The sequence below is a fragment of the Grus americana genome, chromosome 17 (genome assembly GCF_028858705.1).
Source record: "Grus americana isolate bGruAme1 chromosome 17, bGruAme1.mat, whole genome shotgun sequence".
Taxonomy (NCBI): Eukaryota; Metazoa; Chordata; class Aves; order Gruiformes; family Gruidae; genus Grus; species Grus americana.
This window is the reverse complement of record NC_072868.1, coordinates 12043243-12062802: the sequence shown is the minus strand read 5'-3', so window position 1 is coordinate 12062802 and position 19560 is coordinate 12043243. Positions and strand designations below refer to the sequence as shown.

Sequence of the window (19560 nt, the reverse complement as noted above, 5' to 3'; positions counted from 1 at the left end):
TCATGGCAGGGCTTGGGTGTCACCAAGGAGAGCCTCCAGCTACAACATGCTAAATGGTGCAGGAGCAACCATCATCTTAACCATACAACCAAATTCTCCTAGAAAACCCAGGCCTGTTGCAAGCTCAGCTGTTTTGTCTGTAGCCCACCCAGATCTTCTCTTTCCTTGCATTTATGAGATCAAAAACAAATAAAATCAAAGAACAAACAAAAAACGAACCCCAAACCCCAGTGTCACGCATTTCACTTCCAGCGCGGCAGGAAATCCACTCCAAGTCGCCTGCCAGCTTCAGCTCCAAGGGTTTCCTTGAGCCGTCCTTTCAGCGACAAGAACAAAGCAACCTTGGCAACTGGCCACGCTACAAGCAAATATTTCCCCCATTCCCTTGAATGGAGTGGATATCCTGTCGCAAACCTGCGTGCGTGGGAAGGGTGAGGAGGAGAAGGAAACGGAAGAGGATGGATTAGCTAAAAACTGGCACAAAGTGAGAGGTCTCAGCTTGCCACCAAAGCCACTGAAAGGCTTTTCATTTTAAGTGGCCAAATGCTGAAGATGAATGACTCGCACAAACCTCAGAGTAGTCCCAAGCTCACTGGCACCCAAGAGCAGCATACCTAAATCCTCCCTCCACAGGACTTGGAGGAGGAAACGGATGCTCCAGCTCTGACATCGTATTTCTGTCTGCTTTTAACCCCAGCTCTAGGAGGTGGCAAAGGCCATTTACTTTCTGCTCTCCATTCTTTGGCTTTCTTACTTCCACCTTGTCCATTCCCAGGGCCAATCGGTGGTTTTTGGAAGGTTCCTTTCTGGACCATCGCCAGACAGCAGCTCCAAGTCCCACAGGTACAGAGAAGGGCCAGCTCCAACAGGAAAAGTCTCCGTTGCACAATGTATTAGCTCCCTGCACCAAACCCAACTGAACCAAGCTTCCAGACATTCAGCAACATCATTTTTCTGTAATTATTCTGCAAAGTTCCTGCAAGCCTTGACAACACTGGGTTTAAAGCTACAGTTGTTAGCAGATTTCAACAAAGCCAAACTCAACACATGCAAGCAGGTTTATTCTTCTAAAAATCTGTGTTATAGCCATGCACTACGTTAGCATTTGTCAGCAAGTTTCCCCACCATGACACTGCCATTCAGAGCCGGGTTAGCTGACCCAACAGCAGCACATACCAGGGTCACAGCGGGATTAACATTCCCAATGCCATTACTAACACCAGCAGAGATCTGCAGCTACAGCATTTGCACGGCAATTCTTGCTGCTGTTCAGACATACAAGGCTCACAAGAACACGGGTTTTCTACTCACAGTCCCCCCAAGAGCCTCCTTGTATTTACAGTCCCGTTTACAGAGACTCGAAGCAAGCCTTCTCCAAGGCAGAAAGCAATGACTGGTAAAGAAAGAAAAAAAACCAAAACCCCATCCTGAAGTCCAGCCAAAATCTTTGTGCCCACTAAGTCTGGGTGGATGCAGACTTTGCAAAAGCCTGGAAAAGGATTAAGCAACAGCTTTAGCAAACAGCCAGGACAACAACAGTGAAGTCACGATGAAGCCAGTGATACAGATTTCTGTTTGCAGTCATGAACCTGTGTTTACAGTTTGCAACTATGTGCAAATACCAGAAAGCCATTCTTTTCCCCTTCCCATCAGGGCTTGGCATCATATGCCTTTAACTAGATCCAAGAGATGCCTACAGCAGCATGCCAACTGTTTTTTGGTCACAGGGCACGCTCCGATCCACAGTGACGGAAACTTGTAGGAACCCATAAATAGAGCTCAGCTGAGTGTGTGTGTGAGGGACAGCTCTGTATCAAAGCAGGCAAAGAAAGAAACGGGAAGAGCAACTGAATGCACGTGTGAAAAATTGGGGCAACTCTCAGGGTTTGGCTGTTCACTTGTCACTGCATGGGTTGAGCAAACAATCACTAAAGAGACTTAGGATGCCAAGCAGAAGACGCAAAATTATTCTCAGGCAGAGCACACCAACCAGAGCAGAGTTATACATGCAGGCTTTGCCAGTAAATCTGCTCCATTAAAAATGTGATTTTCAGCACAAAAATATGCAAATCATCCAGAATAAAGGCAACTTATTCTAAGGGAAACTGTCCCAACTTCCAGATAACCACATACGCCATGCAACACAGACAAACGTCTCCCTGCAACAGAAGCTCAGCTAATGTAACCCTGCTGGCAGAGTCACAGCTCCTCAAGGTAGATGTGGCTGGGAACAAGAGGTATGAAGCTTCCATCCAGGAGACTCATGTCTCCCATGACCATTTTGTTATTCGACAGAAGGAAGGACAAGACAGTCAAACTACCATCCTAACACTGCCCTCCAGGAACTCTGACTGACAAGCCCCAGCAAGTCTTGTTGCAGCAACAATTGCTGGCCCCTGTTACCTGCTCATCCTCTGCCAGAGGTAGTCACCCCTGAGCAGACCTGTCAGGAAGGAGCATGTCCCCATCCCTGCTGCTCCGGAGCCACCTGGCATCCTAGCAGTGGTATCGCCATGATGGTGGGCAGTGTGCTACACACCCACGTGACATCAAGTAGGTGATACCCAGATGGAGCTGAGTTCCTAAACTACACCAACAGCCCCACCTCTGTTCTCCCTGTCTCTGGGTGGCTGCCTTTCCAAAGCAGTGCTCATGGGGCTGGATTGGGGCACCTGGAGGGAACAGGCACCATTGCTTCCTGTGCTGCACAAACAGGAGCTGGCACCGTCCAGACCCACCTTCCATTAGCAGTGGCCTCAAGTTAACAGAGACCTTTGTTAGGTCATGCTTGGCAAATCCTTCTACAGAGCACAAAACAACATCATTCCTCCCACCCTTATGAGTCTCTGGTGACCAAGGTAGCCCCACACCACTATGCCATCCTCCCCTTGTGCAGAGTCACCCATGTGCCATTCTCAAGACCTTGTCCTCCTCCCTGGATCCCAGTGTGACAAATCCCTGTTCCAATCTCTCTAACCATCCCCTCAACGTGCCTCCAGAAGCAAAAACTCAGTTATCAGGTCTGTGTGAACAGGCCACATTTCCCTGATTAGCCGTCACTGATCTTGAGTCTACTCATAAGCCATTTAGAAAGATTCTTCTGTCCCATCACACTGGGCATGCACCTCTCACCTTGTGTCTTCCCACTGGTGTCCTTTTTATTTTCTATCAAACTGGAAGCAATGTGCTATTTATTGCACTGCTTGGCATCACACATAGGAGGGGAGGTCTGGAATTTGAAGAGCACTGAATCCAGAAAACAGGAAACGTCTGAGGATCAAGGCTGGGCACAGCCCGGAGGCCCACATTTATGACTATAATAAAAGGATAAGGCAGAGATGAAAGCAGGACTGAGCCAGGCTTGGTAAGGCATCAAAAGAAAGGTGCAGTGGGCTAGAACAGGCTTGAAAGAGCAGAGAAGCTGACTAAGCAGATGATCAGAAGTGTATTTAGCATCCTCCCTGCCAGCCTGGTGGATCTGAGCCAGGACACAGCTGTGCTGGAGCCATGGAGGGCAAAGACAGCTCCCAGAAACCTGCCCCAGGAAGCAGGAACAACCCACTTGAGGGGCTTCTCATCATGATCAGGAAAAGCATCAAGAACTGAACCAACTGTGCAATACCAAAGGATAAGCGTGTCTCCCAGTCCAGGCCTGGGTCACACGAAGAGCAGGGCTGGCAGCATCTCCAGGCTCACAGCCCTTGGCTTCAGTGGCGTGCACTCGGGTTTGCGTTCAGGGCAGGAGTTCACGGACAGCCAAGCACCTCCCACAGGGATGTGGGATGCTGACACTTGCTGGAGGAAGATGATGGACAGAAGAGAAGGGCTGCACAGGGCCAAGCCAAGAGCTCTACTGGGGGCTTGACTCAAGAAATCATTTTCTTCAGGAAATGACTTTGTGCTTGTTGGTTTGGTGCGGGACAGGCACCAGCTTGGTACCAGACTGTGCACACAACTGACGGAGATGGATGCAGTGTTCCCATTTTGGAGATGGGACAAGCCAAAGCACAGAAGATGCTAACCCGCCTACTCTGATGCCAGCACTCTCCATGTCAGAGCCGTGAACCTCTCCAGTTCCACTGCATACACTGACCTTCACAAAACGCTCCCTGTAAAATCTGTCTGAAGTAGGAAAACACAACTCTCCAGTAAGCAGAGGCCTGACCTAGACAGTTCTGGTCTGTTTTAACTTGCCTGGTACAACCACAAACAGGTCAGACAAAGCTGACCCCTGGAGCACGCATATCTCTGCACATTCACACCCGACTCAAGGCACACTCTTGTTTACCAGCCCAGCCAAGCAGACACTTTCCAGGAGAACAGCAAGAAATTACAAGGCTTGCCTTCCAGCTATTCATTACAAACTAAAGCCTCCCATATGCCAGCTCGCCTGACCTCTCCCCAGCTCATGCTCACCCGGAGGCTTTCTCCTAATCTTTGAAGAATCCCAGGGAGTTGAGCGGGAATGGGTAGTCTGGCGGGGAAGGGGAGCTCCACGGCAGAAGACCTCACCGTCAGCCTCCTCATTTCCCATCACACTAAAATTAAAAGTAGGCAACAATATCTAGGGAGAAATTACAGTGGAAATCTTGCACGCGCTTTTTAGAAATAGAGTAATTATCCTTTCATCAGTTGTTACCTGGAGCTGTTCTGCGGGGGGAAGCTGAGGCTTATTTTAACACCTGAATTCTCTGGAGTTGGTTCAGGTCTAGGCAAAGCGAGTGCAGCCTCTGGGAAGATTAAGCTGTTGAAGCACAAGGGTCATTTGTACAAGATGCAAAGAACAGGCAGAAACACCCTCCTTGGAGGACACAAACTGTGCCACAATGCTGAGTGATCTGCCCAGAGCATCCTGCTCTGCTGGGAGCCTTCTCTTCCGTGCTCACAGCCTGGAAGACATAAGGCACGGCAGGTCTTTTGGGAATCAAATGTTACAAGCGAAATACCATCTACTCACTGCAGTCCTAGAAAAAAAATTGTAAGCAGTACTGGTTCATAGCATAAGTAAATGTAACATACAATTAAAATTCATATGTCAACCATGATTTACCTAAAGTGATATTCTGCACTTCTCCCTTACAGCAACCAGCACTAACAAAGAAAAAAAGAAATCTCAGTCTTGGCTGTTCTGGATCCCAGAGAGGGGAACTTGGCATTCAACTTGGCAAAGCTGTTTGAAAGGGAGAGGATGGGTCTGCTCTTGCTGCCAGAGGAGACAGATCCCCACTTGATTAACCATCAGGCACTCCCTCCCTGCTCACCTGAGCAGCTCCCGCACAGCCGCTGGAGCCAGGAATCCAGTGGGAGCTGGCAGAAAGCACAGAAAGGTCAAGAAGGGCCAAGCAAAGGCAAAAATCTCCCCATATCAGCACAAAAAAAAAAAAAGAAAAAAAAAAAGAAAAGCAAGCTGCTGGTCTAGGTCAGGGGAACTGCAACTTTGAAGAAAACAGAACAGCCTTCACAAACTAAGTTATTTCAAACAATAAAAGGTAAAATATATCAGGAGAGAAGATCCATACACCTCGGCTCAGCGCCAGCTCCCAGCGCTGCGTGCTCTCTCACAGTCACACCTTTTCTGCTTTTCCCAGAGAAGCATTACAAATATGCACCCTGCTTCCACTCGACAGTCATGCTAAAACACAGCAGCACTGAACAGGCTCCATAGTTAAAGGGGAGCCACGGGCCATTTCGGATTAAGGAACAGGATTCTGAAGCCTGTAAATGGACAAATAGGGATCTTGATCTTCTTTTTGAGGATTTTATGGCAATTGCAGGAGACTCTACCACAGGAGAAGAGACTGTAGCCTCAGCTGTTGAAAGCAAAAAGGATTTCTGCTCAGCCTGCTTAACGTGCTTTATTTTTAATACTGCTTTTGCTCCAAGAGCTGGAGAACAATTTGGAGAAAGAATGTCTTTGTTAGAGATTTTACGCCCCAGCCCTTTACTTAAGGTGCAAAAGCTCACAATAAATATCACTAAGCCCTCCTACCCCTTTCCCACAGCAGTGCCCCAGCACAGCAAAGACCAAGTAGTCCTTACAGTAAGATAAATTAAGAGAAGCAAAAACTACGTACAAAAAAAATCTTAACTCTTCAGCCATTCTCGCAGTGTTCTGTGAAAAACACGTGCCAGGCAGATACGGCAGCCTGTGGCCCTGAGAGGAATGGAAGCTGTGCATTTCTCAGCAATGTGTGCTGGGGAAAACGATGCAGAAGACTTCCCCACCAAGGGGAAGGAAAGGAAGAGACTCATTTCAAGTTTCCCCCTGTGTATAGCAAGAACAAACAAGGATGCCTCAGAGGGAAACATAGGCAGCAGATACATCACCCACAGGCGCTAAGAGCTCTCACAGAAACAAAGGTGCAAAAGGAAGAAGGTGAAAGAAGGGAGAAATTTATCTAGTTTTCAGCTGAAAATTCTTCTTGGATAACCATCACCCCTATCCCACACCAAGCCTAGGGAAAGCACACTAGGACAACAGCTCCATTCAAGAACAACCATGAGCTTTCTCTTGGAATTTCATGAGTTTACTCATCAAGAAGGATTTTTCAATTAATTAAGCCAGGGAATAAACATTAGATTCCTTTGTGTGCTGAAGGCTTTTGCTGGGGACAGGGAGGTAAAGCCTCAGCCCATGGGTTTACAACACTTTCCTTCCTTTCAAAGAGGGTTCCTGAGGATCTCTACCAGCAACTTCCATTACTATTTCAATGAAATGAAAATAAATGGGAGGCTAGAAACCGAGATGAAAGAAGATTTCAGAGCGCTGTGACACACAAGGTACTATGGTCTGGTTCAGTGGTGTTCCTTTAGCATTAGGCCAGGTGGTATTTTCACCTACAGAACCCAGTGCAGATCTACCAAGGATGAGTAGGAATTTAATATTCATTAACAAGAAATCAGTTCACACAAAGAGGATTGACTTGTTCACGCAAGTCAGGCATTCAGCTACATACCCCAAACCTGCAAAAGTCCTGCACGTCTAACTGTTGTGCAAAGCCGGTCCCGCGAGGTCACGTTTGCAGTGCAAGAGGGAAAGGAAGTAGGTTTATACCCTGGAAATCCACAGGAAAAACACCCATCTCCTTTTGAGAGAAGTTTCACACTGAAAGAATAGCAGCCTGTTGGTCAAGGGCTGAAGCGTCTAGCGTGTATCGTGCCAACGAACACCTTTACTTTGGAGCCAGATGCATAAGTTAATCAGTTCAACAGAGGCCAGAAAAAATGGTAACTTTGGCAGATCCCATTGTAATTACTACAAAACTCAAGAGGTACTTAAGGCACCCGGCAAGCTATCTATCTGCTCCCTTGCCTAGACACATCTTACAGTGACTACAAAACACACCTTTGGACTGGCCCGGGTGCTCAGCTTGCAATCCTTTTCATTTCCTTTCTATCTTCCTGAGTTACCAATGAATGCAACTTTTTCTTTTTTTTTTTTTTTTTTCCCCTCTTTGTTTTCCTAACCCTAAAGGGAGTTGCATTTTAAGCAGTAACAGCCTGGAGCTCTCCAAAAGAGGAGGTTTCTCGTCTCTCCTCGGTGGCAAAGGTGAATGGACACAGGTGTTTCTTGCCAGTGACCAGTGTGTAGGGGAGGCTGCGTGCCCTCTGTGCGGCAGTGCCACAGCAGTGCCATGAGATCAGAGCACAGGCCCCAGGCACTGCCAGACACAGCTCTGCCAGACCTGATTTACCCCTGAAGTAGAGGCTTTCAACACATAAAGCCAGTTCCTGACAAAAAGGAGAATTAAATACCTTTAGGGGTGTAAATCAAAACTCCCTGCAAAGCTTCAGTCTGAAATTCTGCTGTTCTTCAGTGTCACTGGGGCCAACAGACTCCAGAGACGGGGGAGATGGGGGATGCTATCCAGCCACCTTCTCACTGCAGTAATTAACCTCAAGCAAGCACTGGCACGAATCTCCTGCTCTTGCATGACTGCAAGCATTCCTCTCCACAGAGTTTATCATAAAGCACCAACTATCCATAAACATCTCTGGGAAGGGCTGGCCTGGGTTCACCTTCATGCAAGGAAGATGTCAGGCCTGGCAGGAAGCCAGCCATTCATGTTTCTTTAAACCTCCCCATTTTTGTCAGCTCTGACTCAAATGACCTTCTTGGGGGGGGGGGGGGGGGGGGGGGGGGGGAAAGAATCTTCCATCACACCCTTTCCTCCCCTCCACCCACTGCAGCACTTAATCACAAGAGGATCACAGGGGACAATGCCCATGGTGACAGTGAGTCACGGTGTCCTGTCCCTCTGCTCCCTGCACAGCCCCTCTGCAGCAGAGGCACCCTCCCGTTTCCAGCTAGTCTGAAAGCTCCGGGCAGGAGAGGAAAGAGCTTGGAGCTAAGCCACAGTGGGGAAGCTTAGGAGCCTCAGTCACAATGTGGGTCTTTGCCCTCCAAACCAGGCAGAACAGGACAGCCAGTTTTGGGGACAAGTTCAGATTGTCCAGCAATGCCACAACACACAACAGCATCCTCCCATGGCACCCTCCAGTTCTTCCACTCTGCAAACCCTGAACTGTGCTTCCTCACGGCACCATGATACTGTACTTTTCAGCAAATCCATGCAGTGGCCCAACCATTCATCCTAAACATACTAAAGCTTTAAGCACAAGGTCATGATTAAAACCAAGAAAGAAAAAACATTCCCTCTTCATACCTGCCTCCCCAGCAACTCCTAAAATCCATTTAGATTCCCTCCTTGAAGCCATTTGCCATATTTCTGACTCCCAGACCTGTGTCTGACATGGGAACCCTCAGCAACTTTTCCACCCCTCTCAGGTTTTCTCCCCACCAGTTCTGCAAAGAAAAACTATCTCTCCCCAAGAAGGCAGGAACAGACGGTACCAGCAGAAGCAATTCAGATCTGACCGCCCCCAGCAGATAATCAGACACAATCTCTTCCCAGGCTGTGGTGGGAGCTCTGATCCGCCTTGCCGACGAAGCCGTTAAGATTAGGCCACTGCTGGCACTAAGATGACGTGATGTGAGCATTTAATATACTCACACAAGCTGGGTGGCCAGCCCTGAGCTGTCCTTTAACTTATTTGCTGGCTGTGAATGATATTCCTCCCTCTCCTTCCCATAGGATTTTAACATCCCCGTGACAGCAAGCTCCCAGCCAGCAAAAGCAAAGACCAACAGACTGCTTAATTAACTGCCCCTCTCCCAGTTGCCACAGCCTTGCCAAATGCTGGAGAAACCCAATTCCAGCTGGTAATTAAGCATTTATGGCTCAAGGGGGACAAAGACAGCAGGAAAGCACAGCAGCAAAGGGAGGGGGGTGGTGACACGATAACCTCTTGTGCCAGCCCCTGCAGTGCCCGCACCAAAGCGCCATGCCATCAGTGCTGCTCCAGGCACTCACCATCCCCCAAAGGGACAAAAGCTTTTAGTGGCCATCAGTCCCTTAAATTAAATCTTAATTGGTCCAAGAGCTCCCTAGAGGGTTACACAGAGCAAGGACAGGCCTTGTTTGTCAGCCAAAGAAAGCCCTGCTCTCAGACATGCCTTTGAGGGTGTTACCTGCACTGTTTCACAGGTATCCAAGGAATTTGCAAAGCCTGGCTGCCAGGTACGCTGGTCTGATCTAACACTCGCCCTGCAGAACCCACTGAGACCCAAGAATTCCTCTTTTTATCTTCCATCCTTTCAACCTGCCTCAACTTCAAAAGGAGGAAATTAGCGATTCTGTAACATTTCATCTTGTTTCTATTGCCCGACCTAGCAAAACAAAGGAGGGAAAAGCAAAGAACTAACTCTCACCAGGGGCATAAACAGGTTATTATAGCAATTACATACAATAATGGCACGTATAAAGAGAAAGCCACTAAAAATGGGCTGAAGCCTTAGGTCCATGCTCCTGTTGAGACCAGCTGGGCAACTGCTTACTTTGCAAAGGCGGGAGGGAAGCAGTGGGATCTGTAATTCCAGAGAAACTCCACACCAGGTGAGGCAACTGCAAAGCCAGCATCACGCATGCAGGTTCTGCTACCAACCTTGCAGAAAAGATGGTGCAATTCCATCCCCCAGGATACCATGAGCAAACAGAGAGGCTCAGGAGAGGAGAGCAGGAGAGAAGGTAAACTTACACCTGCTCAGTTTTAGCAGTATTGCAGCCCCCCCAAATTATTCCAGGCTCAAGCTCCCAGCACTGCAGCTCTCAAAGCTGCAAATCCCCAGGTCAGCCAAATGCAGGAGCTTGCAAGCGCGCAGCATGGCTGGGTTGGCTCTGGACTGAAGCCAGAAAGTTGCCACAGAGAATGACAAAGAGGAGAAGAAGCTCTCAAGGAAAGCTGGTCTTTGGAAATCCCTTTCCAGAGGAGCAGTGAGTGATCAGAAAGCTGCGTTGCAGGCTGGCCCTTGGTCGGGGGGGGGAGCACAAGCAATCCACCCACCCAGCACACCCCTGCCAGCTGGGAAGTTTAAGAGACACAGCAGATGCCACCTATGTTGGCTGATGGGATCAGCACACTGTGTGCAGCCCGGGGAGGCTTTGCCCACACAGCTATTACACTAAGTATGCTGTGGCCCGGGTGTTAGGGGATGTTTTGCTGGTGCTTTAGATAGCTGGCACTCATGGGAGAGAACAAATTTGTGGAGGGTGATTAAGAGGCTCCAAGTGAGTGCTACAGCAGGTCAGACAGCAGATCAGAGGCAATCCTGGGAACTAAAGTGTGTGTTGGAGGCATCTACCAGAAGAGTATCATCATCAATACATCCCAGGCATCTATAGCTGTAAATTTGGAATCGTACGCCTTGCAAACAGTGATGACAAACTAGCCTTTACTCCATCTGAGAGGGTGAAAAGCCATCTGCAAGGTCAGCACAAAGCTTCAGTGTCCGACAAGGCTTAAAATCACTGCGATCAGTGCAAACTCCCAAATAAAGGGACAGTGCACTCAGCCCCCTGAAAGGCTGCCTGAGCAATCGCAGCAGCCAGGTTTCCCATGCAAGAGGTGAGCTGTCCACAGCTGCACAACTGCCCTGTCTCACAGCCTTCCAGCCAAGGACCCCCCAAACTTGGCCCTTTGGTGCTGCATGGCTGGTAGCAGAGCTTGGGGAAGTGCAGCAGAGGAGGTTGAAAGCCCATCCCTACCCTCTCATAGGGGCACTTCAGTCATTAACCGTTAAATTGTCATAAAGAGACTACAGAGCAAATGCCTTGAATCCCAAAGTACAAGGACTAATGGCTGCTAGCAAGGAGCTGGGACTGCTGGCCAGCAGTCAGTCTGCCAGGCAGCACAAGGTCTCTGCAAGCTAACACCTCGGTTCAGCATCGCGTCAGACCCTCAGGCAAGGAGCGCTGTCTCCTGGGAGAGGCTCCATTCTCCTTCTCCCAGCCCCACGTGCTAACACCCAGCCATGTGCTGTGTCTATTTAAATACTGAAGGAAACAGCTTCAAACCAAGCTTTTTTTACCCAAAGGACAGGTCTGTATGTGACACACTATCTCTTCATCCCTCTTTTCCCTACTGCTGCCTCCTCCCAAATCCTCCTCCATGCAGGATAGACGGACCCCCAAGAGGTTTTTGGGGGCGGAGATGAGGCTGCACAGCACCATGGAGGAAAGGGTGTCTCACACACCCCCTTTGCCCGTTTGCCCCAGGCCGAGGACTGAGGAGTTCCCCCATACCAGAAAGCAGACTGCATCCCGCAGCCCTTCAGGTCTCTGGCTTGTAACACCTTCCTGCCTCTGCAGCTTCAGCCAGGATGGCTTTTCTGCTGCTCTCCTCTAAGCTGAGCAAAGTCTGAGAGAATAATCCATTTCCAGAGGAATGGTTTTGCAGATGAATAGGAGCAGCAGAGGAGGTGGTGGGGCTGGCAGCCGTGCTATTACAATGTTAATTCCCTTTGATTTACCAGCATTAGAGACCAAACATCCATGTCATTCTTTGTTGTTTATAGGAAGATCTTCAGCACTGACTGCTTTAAAGAGTTTTAAATGCACTCATTAAAGTTTTACACCACAACCTTAAACTCCTCAAGGCTGTATTTTCCTGTTCTGGGGTGAAGCCTTGCTAACAGTCCCTTTTGGGGAAGCAGGTATCCTCAGTAGGGGAATGGCACTTGCCTAGTGCAGCGGACTTTTGTGAGTGATCCAACTTTTAGGGAGAACCTACATAGTAACAGCAAATAGCACAGACTGCAGTTAACACTACAAACAGACAAGAGGTTTTCCCTTCCACATTTTAACCAGAGTCTCCTGCCCTGTCATTAGATGAGCAGGTTTTGTCCCACCCTTCCAGCAAGGGCCACTGAAGGATTTTAGAAGCAGAGGGGCAGGTCCATGCCATCACGGTCTACAACATAACCACAAAGGACTTGGGTTACCTGTCCAAGGTCCAAAGTGACGTTGACCTGGTTGAACTCCAGCCCCCGGGAGAGAGGGGGGCTCTGCCACCAGCGCTCTGTCCCATCAATGGCATTTGTTATGGGGTGGGCCTTGTTGCTGTTTGCAGAGGAGCAGATGTCGCAGTACTGGCCCTGTTGGAAAGCACAAAAATAACATTTAACTGTAGCCAGAAAAACGTGGCACAAAGCAGACAATTCAGAAGGTACAGGGTGTAAGCCTGCTAATGCAAATCAATATGTAAACTTTTTGTTTGCACCAATTTAGGAAACGGATAGAAAAAGGAACAAGAAAAAGCTCAACCCCCCCCAATAACAACCCAGTGTAGAATTTGGGCTGCTCTAAGAAGCACCCCTTCTGTGTTTCAGACATGCACTGAGCATTGGCAAAGGGAGCCAGACACAAAGAACTGGTTGCCAGATGCAGAAGAGCAGGCAGAGGGAGAAGCCGCACAGCAATGGAGAGCAGTAGCTCAAGCTCCAGGGCCACCAGCTCCTCTGCTGAGGCTGCCACTCACACCCCTGTTGACAGCCAAAGATCCTGACCCAGAGCATTCAGTCATTCCTATGGACCCAGACTGGCAGTTCTTCTGCCCAACTCCTTGCAATCTGTTTCTTGTCAACCTATTCATTTCACAAGTATAGTCCTTTCAGCCACATTTTCAAGCTTGACAGTCTAGCAGCCAAGTTCCTTTTGCTAGTGATGCTGCAACGCAAAGCCAGAAAGGGACAGTCCCTGCTGTCAGCTGGCCAGGACCTAGCTACAATCACTTTTCTGCCTTGCTTTTGTGGTGCGGGTGGCTTTGTCAGCTCCATGGACACGCTGCCAGAAAAAACAGCTCTGCAACTTGAACAGCACCTCCTGATCAGGATCAGACAAAGACCTCAGCTGTTAGGGGCAATTCTTTCTTTCCCATTTAATGCACAAATGAATCCGACCCACTCTTAAGGAAACCTGCAAATAGCCCTGAAAATTGGCAAGTTACTTGTTATGTGGAGCCACTGTTCTGTCACTTGAATTGCTGGTACAAACAGCCTAGAAGGAAACTCTCTTGCAGGCAGTTTTCCTTTTAAAGGCACAGTTATCCCCAGGCAAGCAAGCTGCCCTTGCCTGTCCCAGTTGCAGCCAGCTTTAATATTATACCAGGTACACAATCTCAAGACAGGCAATCTCCTTCCTCCTTACTCCATCTGCATCCCTACAAGGGCTGAGGCAAGACAGAGCCACCGCAGAGCATGTGATTTTCCAGATGCCCCAAACTCTGGAGGAATAGCAATGCAAAGGAAACGGGAGATTTCACAGTGCTCTTCCCCACAGCTATGTGCTATGTTATTTGCAGGCAATTATGTAACACAAATTGTCCTGAACAAGAACACCTTTTAATTAACTCCTCTAGAGGTATGAAAATAGAAGACGGGCAAGCACAAAGCCAAAGAACAGGGCAGCTGAAACCATCCAGGTAACCCTGACGCCCATGGAGGGAGCTCCCGCTGTACAGAGAGGTCAGGACAAGGCTCGTTTGAACACGCACTGAGCAAGAAGGTAGAGCAGACCAGATAAAACTGACCCAACTCTTGAGCACAAACCTTTTAACGGCAACTGGTGCAACAGGTTGTGTGGAAATTTCTGCTGCACAATACACAACACTAAGGTGGGAGGGGAAGCGAGGCAAGGTTACAAAATGGGGATAAATAACAAAAAAATAAAGTGTTTTCATACTTTAAATTCTTACCACAGATGTGAAAACCATTTTGAACCCAAAGTTCACATTGATGGGTGACAGTCAATTCAAGTTTAGTAAGAGAGGATTAAAAGTTAGGATCAGCTGCTCCACATTTGTAATGCTGCTGTTATTCCCCCCCCCCCCGCCATGGAGCTTGCATGCATTAGCTGTCTCCGGGCTGGTAACACATCAACAGCTGAACTAAGTTTGCTGTTAAAACCAAGATTAGCCCCTCCGATGCACCAGTTGCTAATTAGTTGTTTCATTAGAGCCAGACCTAAACCTGATGAGAATCATTTCCAGCTTTTCCTATTTTAGAGCAGCTTGGGTTCCCGCGCAGTGCGTCAGGTCTCTACAGGGAAGACAGAAGTTCTGACATCAGCAGAGGATTTTAATTAAAAAGCAATTGTGAGCCACAGGCTTAGTGGAGACAGCAGGTTGCCAGAGCAGGAGAGGCGTGGACATCACCAAGGTGCACCAAAGAAAGAACTTCAGCAATGCAAGAAGTTGCAAGGCAGCTTAGAGAACATAAAACTGCCACTATCAGAGCAAACTGTGAAGGGAGAGAGATAAGGAGGAGGTTTGAATGGAGGGCAGCTTCCACAGACCTGCAAGGCCTGACCCTGTTCCTGCCTACCTCAGTGGGGACTTTGAAGTTTGAGCATAAAGACTAGCCTGGCACCCCGCTGGCATGGCTTGCCTCGGGAAAAGCAGATGGCTTTGTCCCAGTTTATCTGGCCCTGCCGTGACCCTACCTCAGCCCTCCTCACCTAATTTATTGGAAAACCACAGGGAGCACAACCCAGCCTGGACCACTGGGGATGAAGTAAGAAGAACAGAAAATGGGGGGCAAAAAGTAGTATTTCAGACCAGGAAAGTGTGTGCTTGCAAGCTGTTAGCGGGGCTGTCCTCGCAGATCAAGTAACTGCTCACACAGAGTTAAGCAGGTACTACCTCACCAGGTGTCTCTTCTGTGGGCAGCAACAACTTGTTCTAAAAACTACACATCTTAAGCTGCAGTTAAAACCACTGAAGTCCAACACTATCATATATGTAAACACAGAAGAGACACATACAGAGAGGTACAATGTCAACTGTCACCCAAACCCCAGCGAGCCCTGGGCTGAGCCAGCTCCCCCTTGCCATGTAGCACCATGCACAAGAGATGCCACAGGATAAAGCAGCACCAGGCCAGATGGTCACTGACGACTGTAGGACATCAAAAGAGAATGCCACTTAATTCAGAGACATCCAGGTAAGAAACAGCTTCAGACCTAATCTGTTACCAACACCTGGAAGAGCGAGAGGATAAGACCTCTGGTAAGCGCCAATATTGCTCAGGCAAAGTAAGCGTAGCTCAGTGCTGTAATTCAATATGGAAACAAAGCAAAAGCAGCACTGATCTGAAATCAGTGGGGTTTGTTGCACATTTTTAAATTCCAAGGTCTATAATTGCTTTAATTAATGCTAGTAACTTCCCTTATTGTTATATGACTAATCTCCTGAAATAAAGTAATGATCTACAACCCTGCCTCACTCCGAGAGCAGTGTACAATCCCTGCCAGCTTTGGCTCTGGAACAGCCCCCAGGCAGCTAGGTGGGATGAGCACACAGCTACGCCTTTGCAGAGCTGTCTCTGTCTGGGAAGACAGAGAGCTACAAGCATCTTCAGTAAAGCTTGATCAGAAAAATAAACCTGTAATCTCTCTTTTGCCTCATCTTCAAGACATTATCATTAAGGTAGGATTGACCATGCTGATTAGCAAGTGGGACAAGGGAAGGCAACCTCCATGGCGAGTTCCTTTCAGCACACCTCAGCATCACTGTGCATCACATCCTTGCAGACTGAAAAGCCCCCCACAGTGACAAACGCTCTCTTCTGCCAAAGAGCCCTGAATAAAGCAAAGGAGACTCCTTGAAAAGGTTTAGAGCCTTCCCACAAGCTGTGCCAAAAACACTGCAAGTGTCTTTAGGGCAGCATTATTTCATGAAGCTTAATGATTATCGACATTTTGAGACTGTCATGTTTCAAAGTCAATGAACTCCCTTTCCTGAAAGTCTTCTACAATGTCAAATGAAAACAAGCAGAAAACAGAGAACTGACTGAACTCATTGACTACATGATTGTATTAATGTTTACACTTAGCCTTTAGCCAAGCAAACGTCCCTTCACCACCACAGCACATGGAAATCTCTTGGAGGGTCCGAAGGCATTCTTCCAGAATTCCTGACCAAAACCCCCTTTACACCACAGCCGCACCATGCACCAGCAGCACTGAGCAGGTGAATGGAGAAGGGAAGGGACTCCTTCTGGTGGGACACGCGGGCAGCGAGGACATGCCTGTGGAGTTCATTATTGTCGTTTCTGTCTACTCAAATTGAACACTTCCCTCCCACCTCCCTCATTGCTTTAGTCACTGGGTGGTGCTGAAACCCCTAAAGGGGATGAATTGGGAACTCTGACCTCTGCTCTGATGCCTCCTGTTTCCTCCCCTCCCTTTTAGGTGCTGCCTGTGGTCATGGAAAGGAGCCACTACAAAAGGATTTTTCTAAAGCTTTCAGACTGACCAAAGACCAATGGCCTGGGAAGCGGTGCTCAGATCAAAGCAACCCCATGCCAGAGCTGCAGAGGGGATGGGAGGGGGTTGCTGCAGAAATCCACAGCTGAGGAGCCCTGTTCGGCAGCGGGGGAAAGCCAGGAGGATGTGCACACCCTGCGGTGCCAGGAAAGGGCTGTGCTTGAAGGATGAGTTACAACTCTCCCCAAAGCTGGTACAGCCTGAAAGGTTTATTTTAGCCACCAGTATCCTTAGTGCAGTGCGTCATGCTAAGCTAGCGGTGTGGCCGGAGCACAAGCGGACAGATATAGAGTGATAAATGCACATCCACATTTGCCAGCTTTTCCAGGCAGTCTTATCCTCCCAGTTTTGCTTGGCAGATCACTCACATTTGTTTGCAAGCACACACAGTGGCAGTTACTTCTTTACCTTTCCTTACCACCTTTGCCTCAAAGTTACGTTATTTTACAATGCAGCAGAGTGAAATAGATCACTTTAAAAGGCGGCAAAACACAGAGGTGGATATGTCATCTTTTTGCCATCCAGTAACATCTTCAACAATTTCTACTACAAACAGGGCAAAATTCTGTCATAATTACACAATAGCCAGAAAATTCCTAGTACAGCACTGGCTCAGGAGAATGTGGCCAGAATGAGAAGAATGCTTCAGCAATCATCTTCTAACAAAACCACCTCTAGGAAAAGGGCCAGCAAAAGCTCGATCTGAGAAACTGGCACTTTTCCCTCGCTCTTCCTTACTGTTATATACAACAGGGACAATCCTACAGCTCCATTGCAACAGGTGAACTGGCACCACGAACCTCATAAGCAACAAGCAGAAAATGCTGGCGAGCAGCAGCTGGTGGCTCTGTGGCAGGCTTCAGGCTGCAAAACATTTCAAATCAGAGCTGGTCTTCCCAGCTTGGGCTGCCCTGAGGGGGGCAGTGGGTCTGGAGTTCCTACAACTACAGCTTGTGTTTTACAAGCCCATTTACAACTGTTCTTTCCTCTCTTCAAGAGAACCATAGCTGTTAAAATGCACAGCAGTTTTTACCATCTGCATTCCTGGCTGCAAGCTCCCTCTGGTCCGTTTAAAATGGGACCCCTGAGATAAGTCACCTGACGTGCTTGTAAAATTCACCCTCTTAACTTTCTCCTCTGCTCATCCTAATGCACCACTGAACACACAAGGAATGGTAGAGTTAAGGTCCATAAAGATAATATTTATCATGTTTCTCATACTGATTCTCTGACTGGCAGAGGAATTTAGGAGCTGGTTTGCCCAATATAAAGAACCAACAACTTTAAAAATAATGCCATGGGAACTCGGCAAGCTGCGTTTCACTTGTGCAACTTCTAGTAAGGCCGGGAGAGAAAGAGCACGTGCGTCTCATCGCCCTGCCGCTCCAGGGAGCTTCAGATGGGCTCCTGGCTCCAGTACGCGGGCCTGGGCAGGGGAGGATGCCCTGGGGACCACCCCTGCCTGCCCTTTGCCCCCTCCAAGAGCACCCCACCACCAACCCAGCACCAGCTCTGCACAAGGTCTGGCTGTGGCGACTAGGCAAGTGGGGGATGCGTGGGAAAACACCAGTGGCAGCGGAGGCCGTGGGGCCTTGCACACCACTTGCTCACCCACCTCTGAGCTGCCCCACTCTTTGCTGCAGCCTCTGCCCTTCCCAGCCCCCGGCGAGACCGAGCTCTGCCTGTTCTCACACCGACTGCTGAAAAACAGGGCTGGGACGAGGGAGCGATGGCCGGGGGAGCACAAAGGGGGGCTCAGACCTTTCTGTACCCGCCCCGGCCGGGAGGCGGCTTTGCCACCCCAGCGCGGCTCCGCAAGCTGCCCGTGTGCGGGTGTGCGTGCGCCCCCCCACCGGCCGTACCTGGATGGTCTGGTTGGGGTCCCCCCCGGCCACCGGCCCCCCAACCAGCTTGCAGTAGAGGTCCTCCACGGCGCGGCGGCTGCCGGCGCCCGCCGCCTCCTCGCCGCAGGTGGCGGTGGCGGAGATGCGGGTGCCCTCGGCCAGGTTGAAGTAGGGCGGGTGAAGGCTGTGCCCGTTCACATCGCTGGGGAAGGAGGCGGGCGGGCGGGCGGCGGCGGGCAGCGCTAGCAGCAGCAGCAGCAGCGGCGGCCCCAACCGCGCACCGCCCCGCTCCGCCGCCCTCGCCATCTTCACCGAAGCTACCCGAGCAGCGGGGGCGGGCAGCGGCACCGACCTCCCCCGTCCCGCCGCCTCGGCACTGCGCGCCGCGCCGCCGCGGACGCGCTACTTCTGCCCCGGCGGCGGGGAGGGGCCGCCCGCCCCGTGCGCGGCCCCGCCGCCCTTAACCCTTTCGCTCAGCGCCGTCGGGGTCCTCTGCCCCCTCCCAAACGGCTTCGCCCTGGGAACCCCCTCAGCCCCCGCGGGCAGCCGCAGCTTAGCAGGAGGAGAGGCCAAATGGGGTGAAGTGATTCTCCCCCCCCCTAATAAAAGGGGGGATAGGATCCTCAGGGAAACAATGTGCCTATTGTATCTGCGGGGCTGCGCTGCCTTGGTCGTGCTCGCTGGTATTTTAGTACGTTAAACTCCATTAACCGATAGATCGGGTTTTCTCCGGGAAAAAACTCTATTACTAATTAACAAAACAGGAAAAGGCTCCACAAAATCCAGTTTACTCTCCTCAGGGTATGCTGTTAGTTCTCATTAAATTTGGACAGTGAAAATCTGCTTCCACTTTCCCCGGAGAGGCTGGCTTTTGGGGAAAGGCTTTGCCTTCTCACCTAAGGGGGAAAGGAGCAGCTCAGCGATAGCCCAACCTTCTCCCCATCCCTCTGCTACCCACGGACGGTCCCTCTGTGGTGTGACTTGCAAGGACACACATGGTCAGGTCTTTACACACTACTGGGGGAAGACACCCTACGGATAAGAAACTGAACATA

General features: G+C 49.6%; 1 protein-coding gene across 1 annotated transcript in view; it reads right to left on the bottom strand.

Moving 5' to 3' along the window:
• LAMA5 (laminin subunit alpha 5) overlaps nt 1-18910 on the bottom strand; it is a 92711-nt gene extending 73801 nt beyond the window's left edge. The window contains exons 1-2 of the mRNA XM_054845404.1: nt 18524-18910; nt 12341-12493 (exon numbers count right to left, since the gene is read on the bottom strand). Of these exons, the coding sequence (XP_054701379.1) occupies nt 12341-12493; nt 18524-18811 (441 nt within the window). The 5' untranslated portion in view covers nt 18812-18910. The remainder of the gene's footprint in view (nt 1-12340; nt 12494-18523) is intronic.
• Nucleotides 18911-19560: the final 650 nt, after the last annotated feature.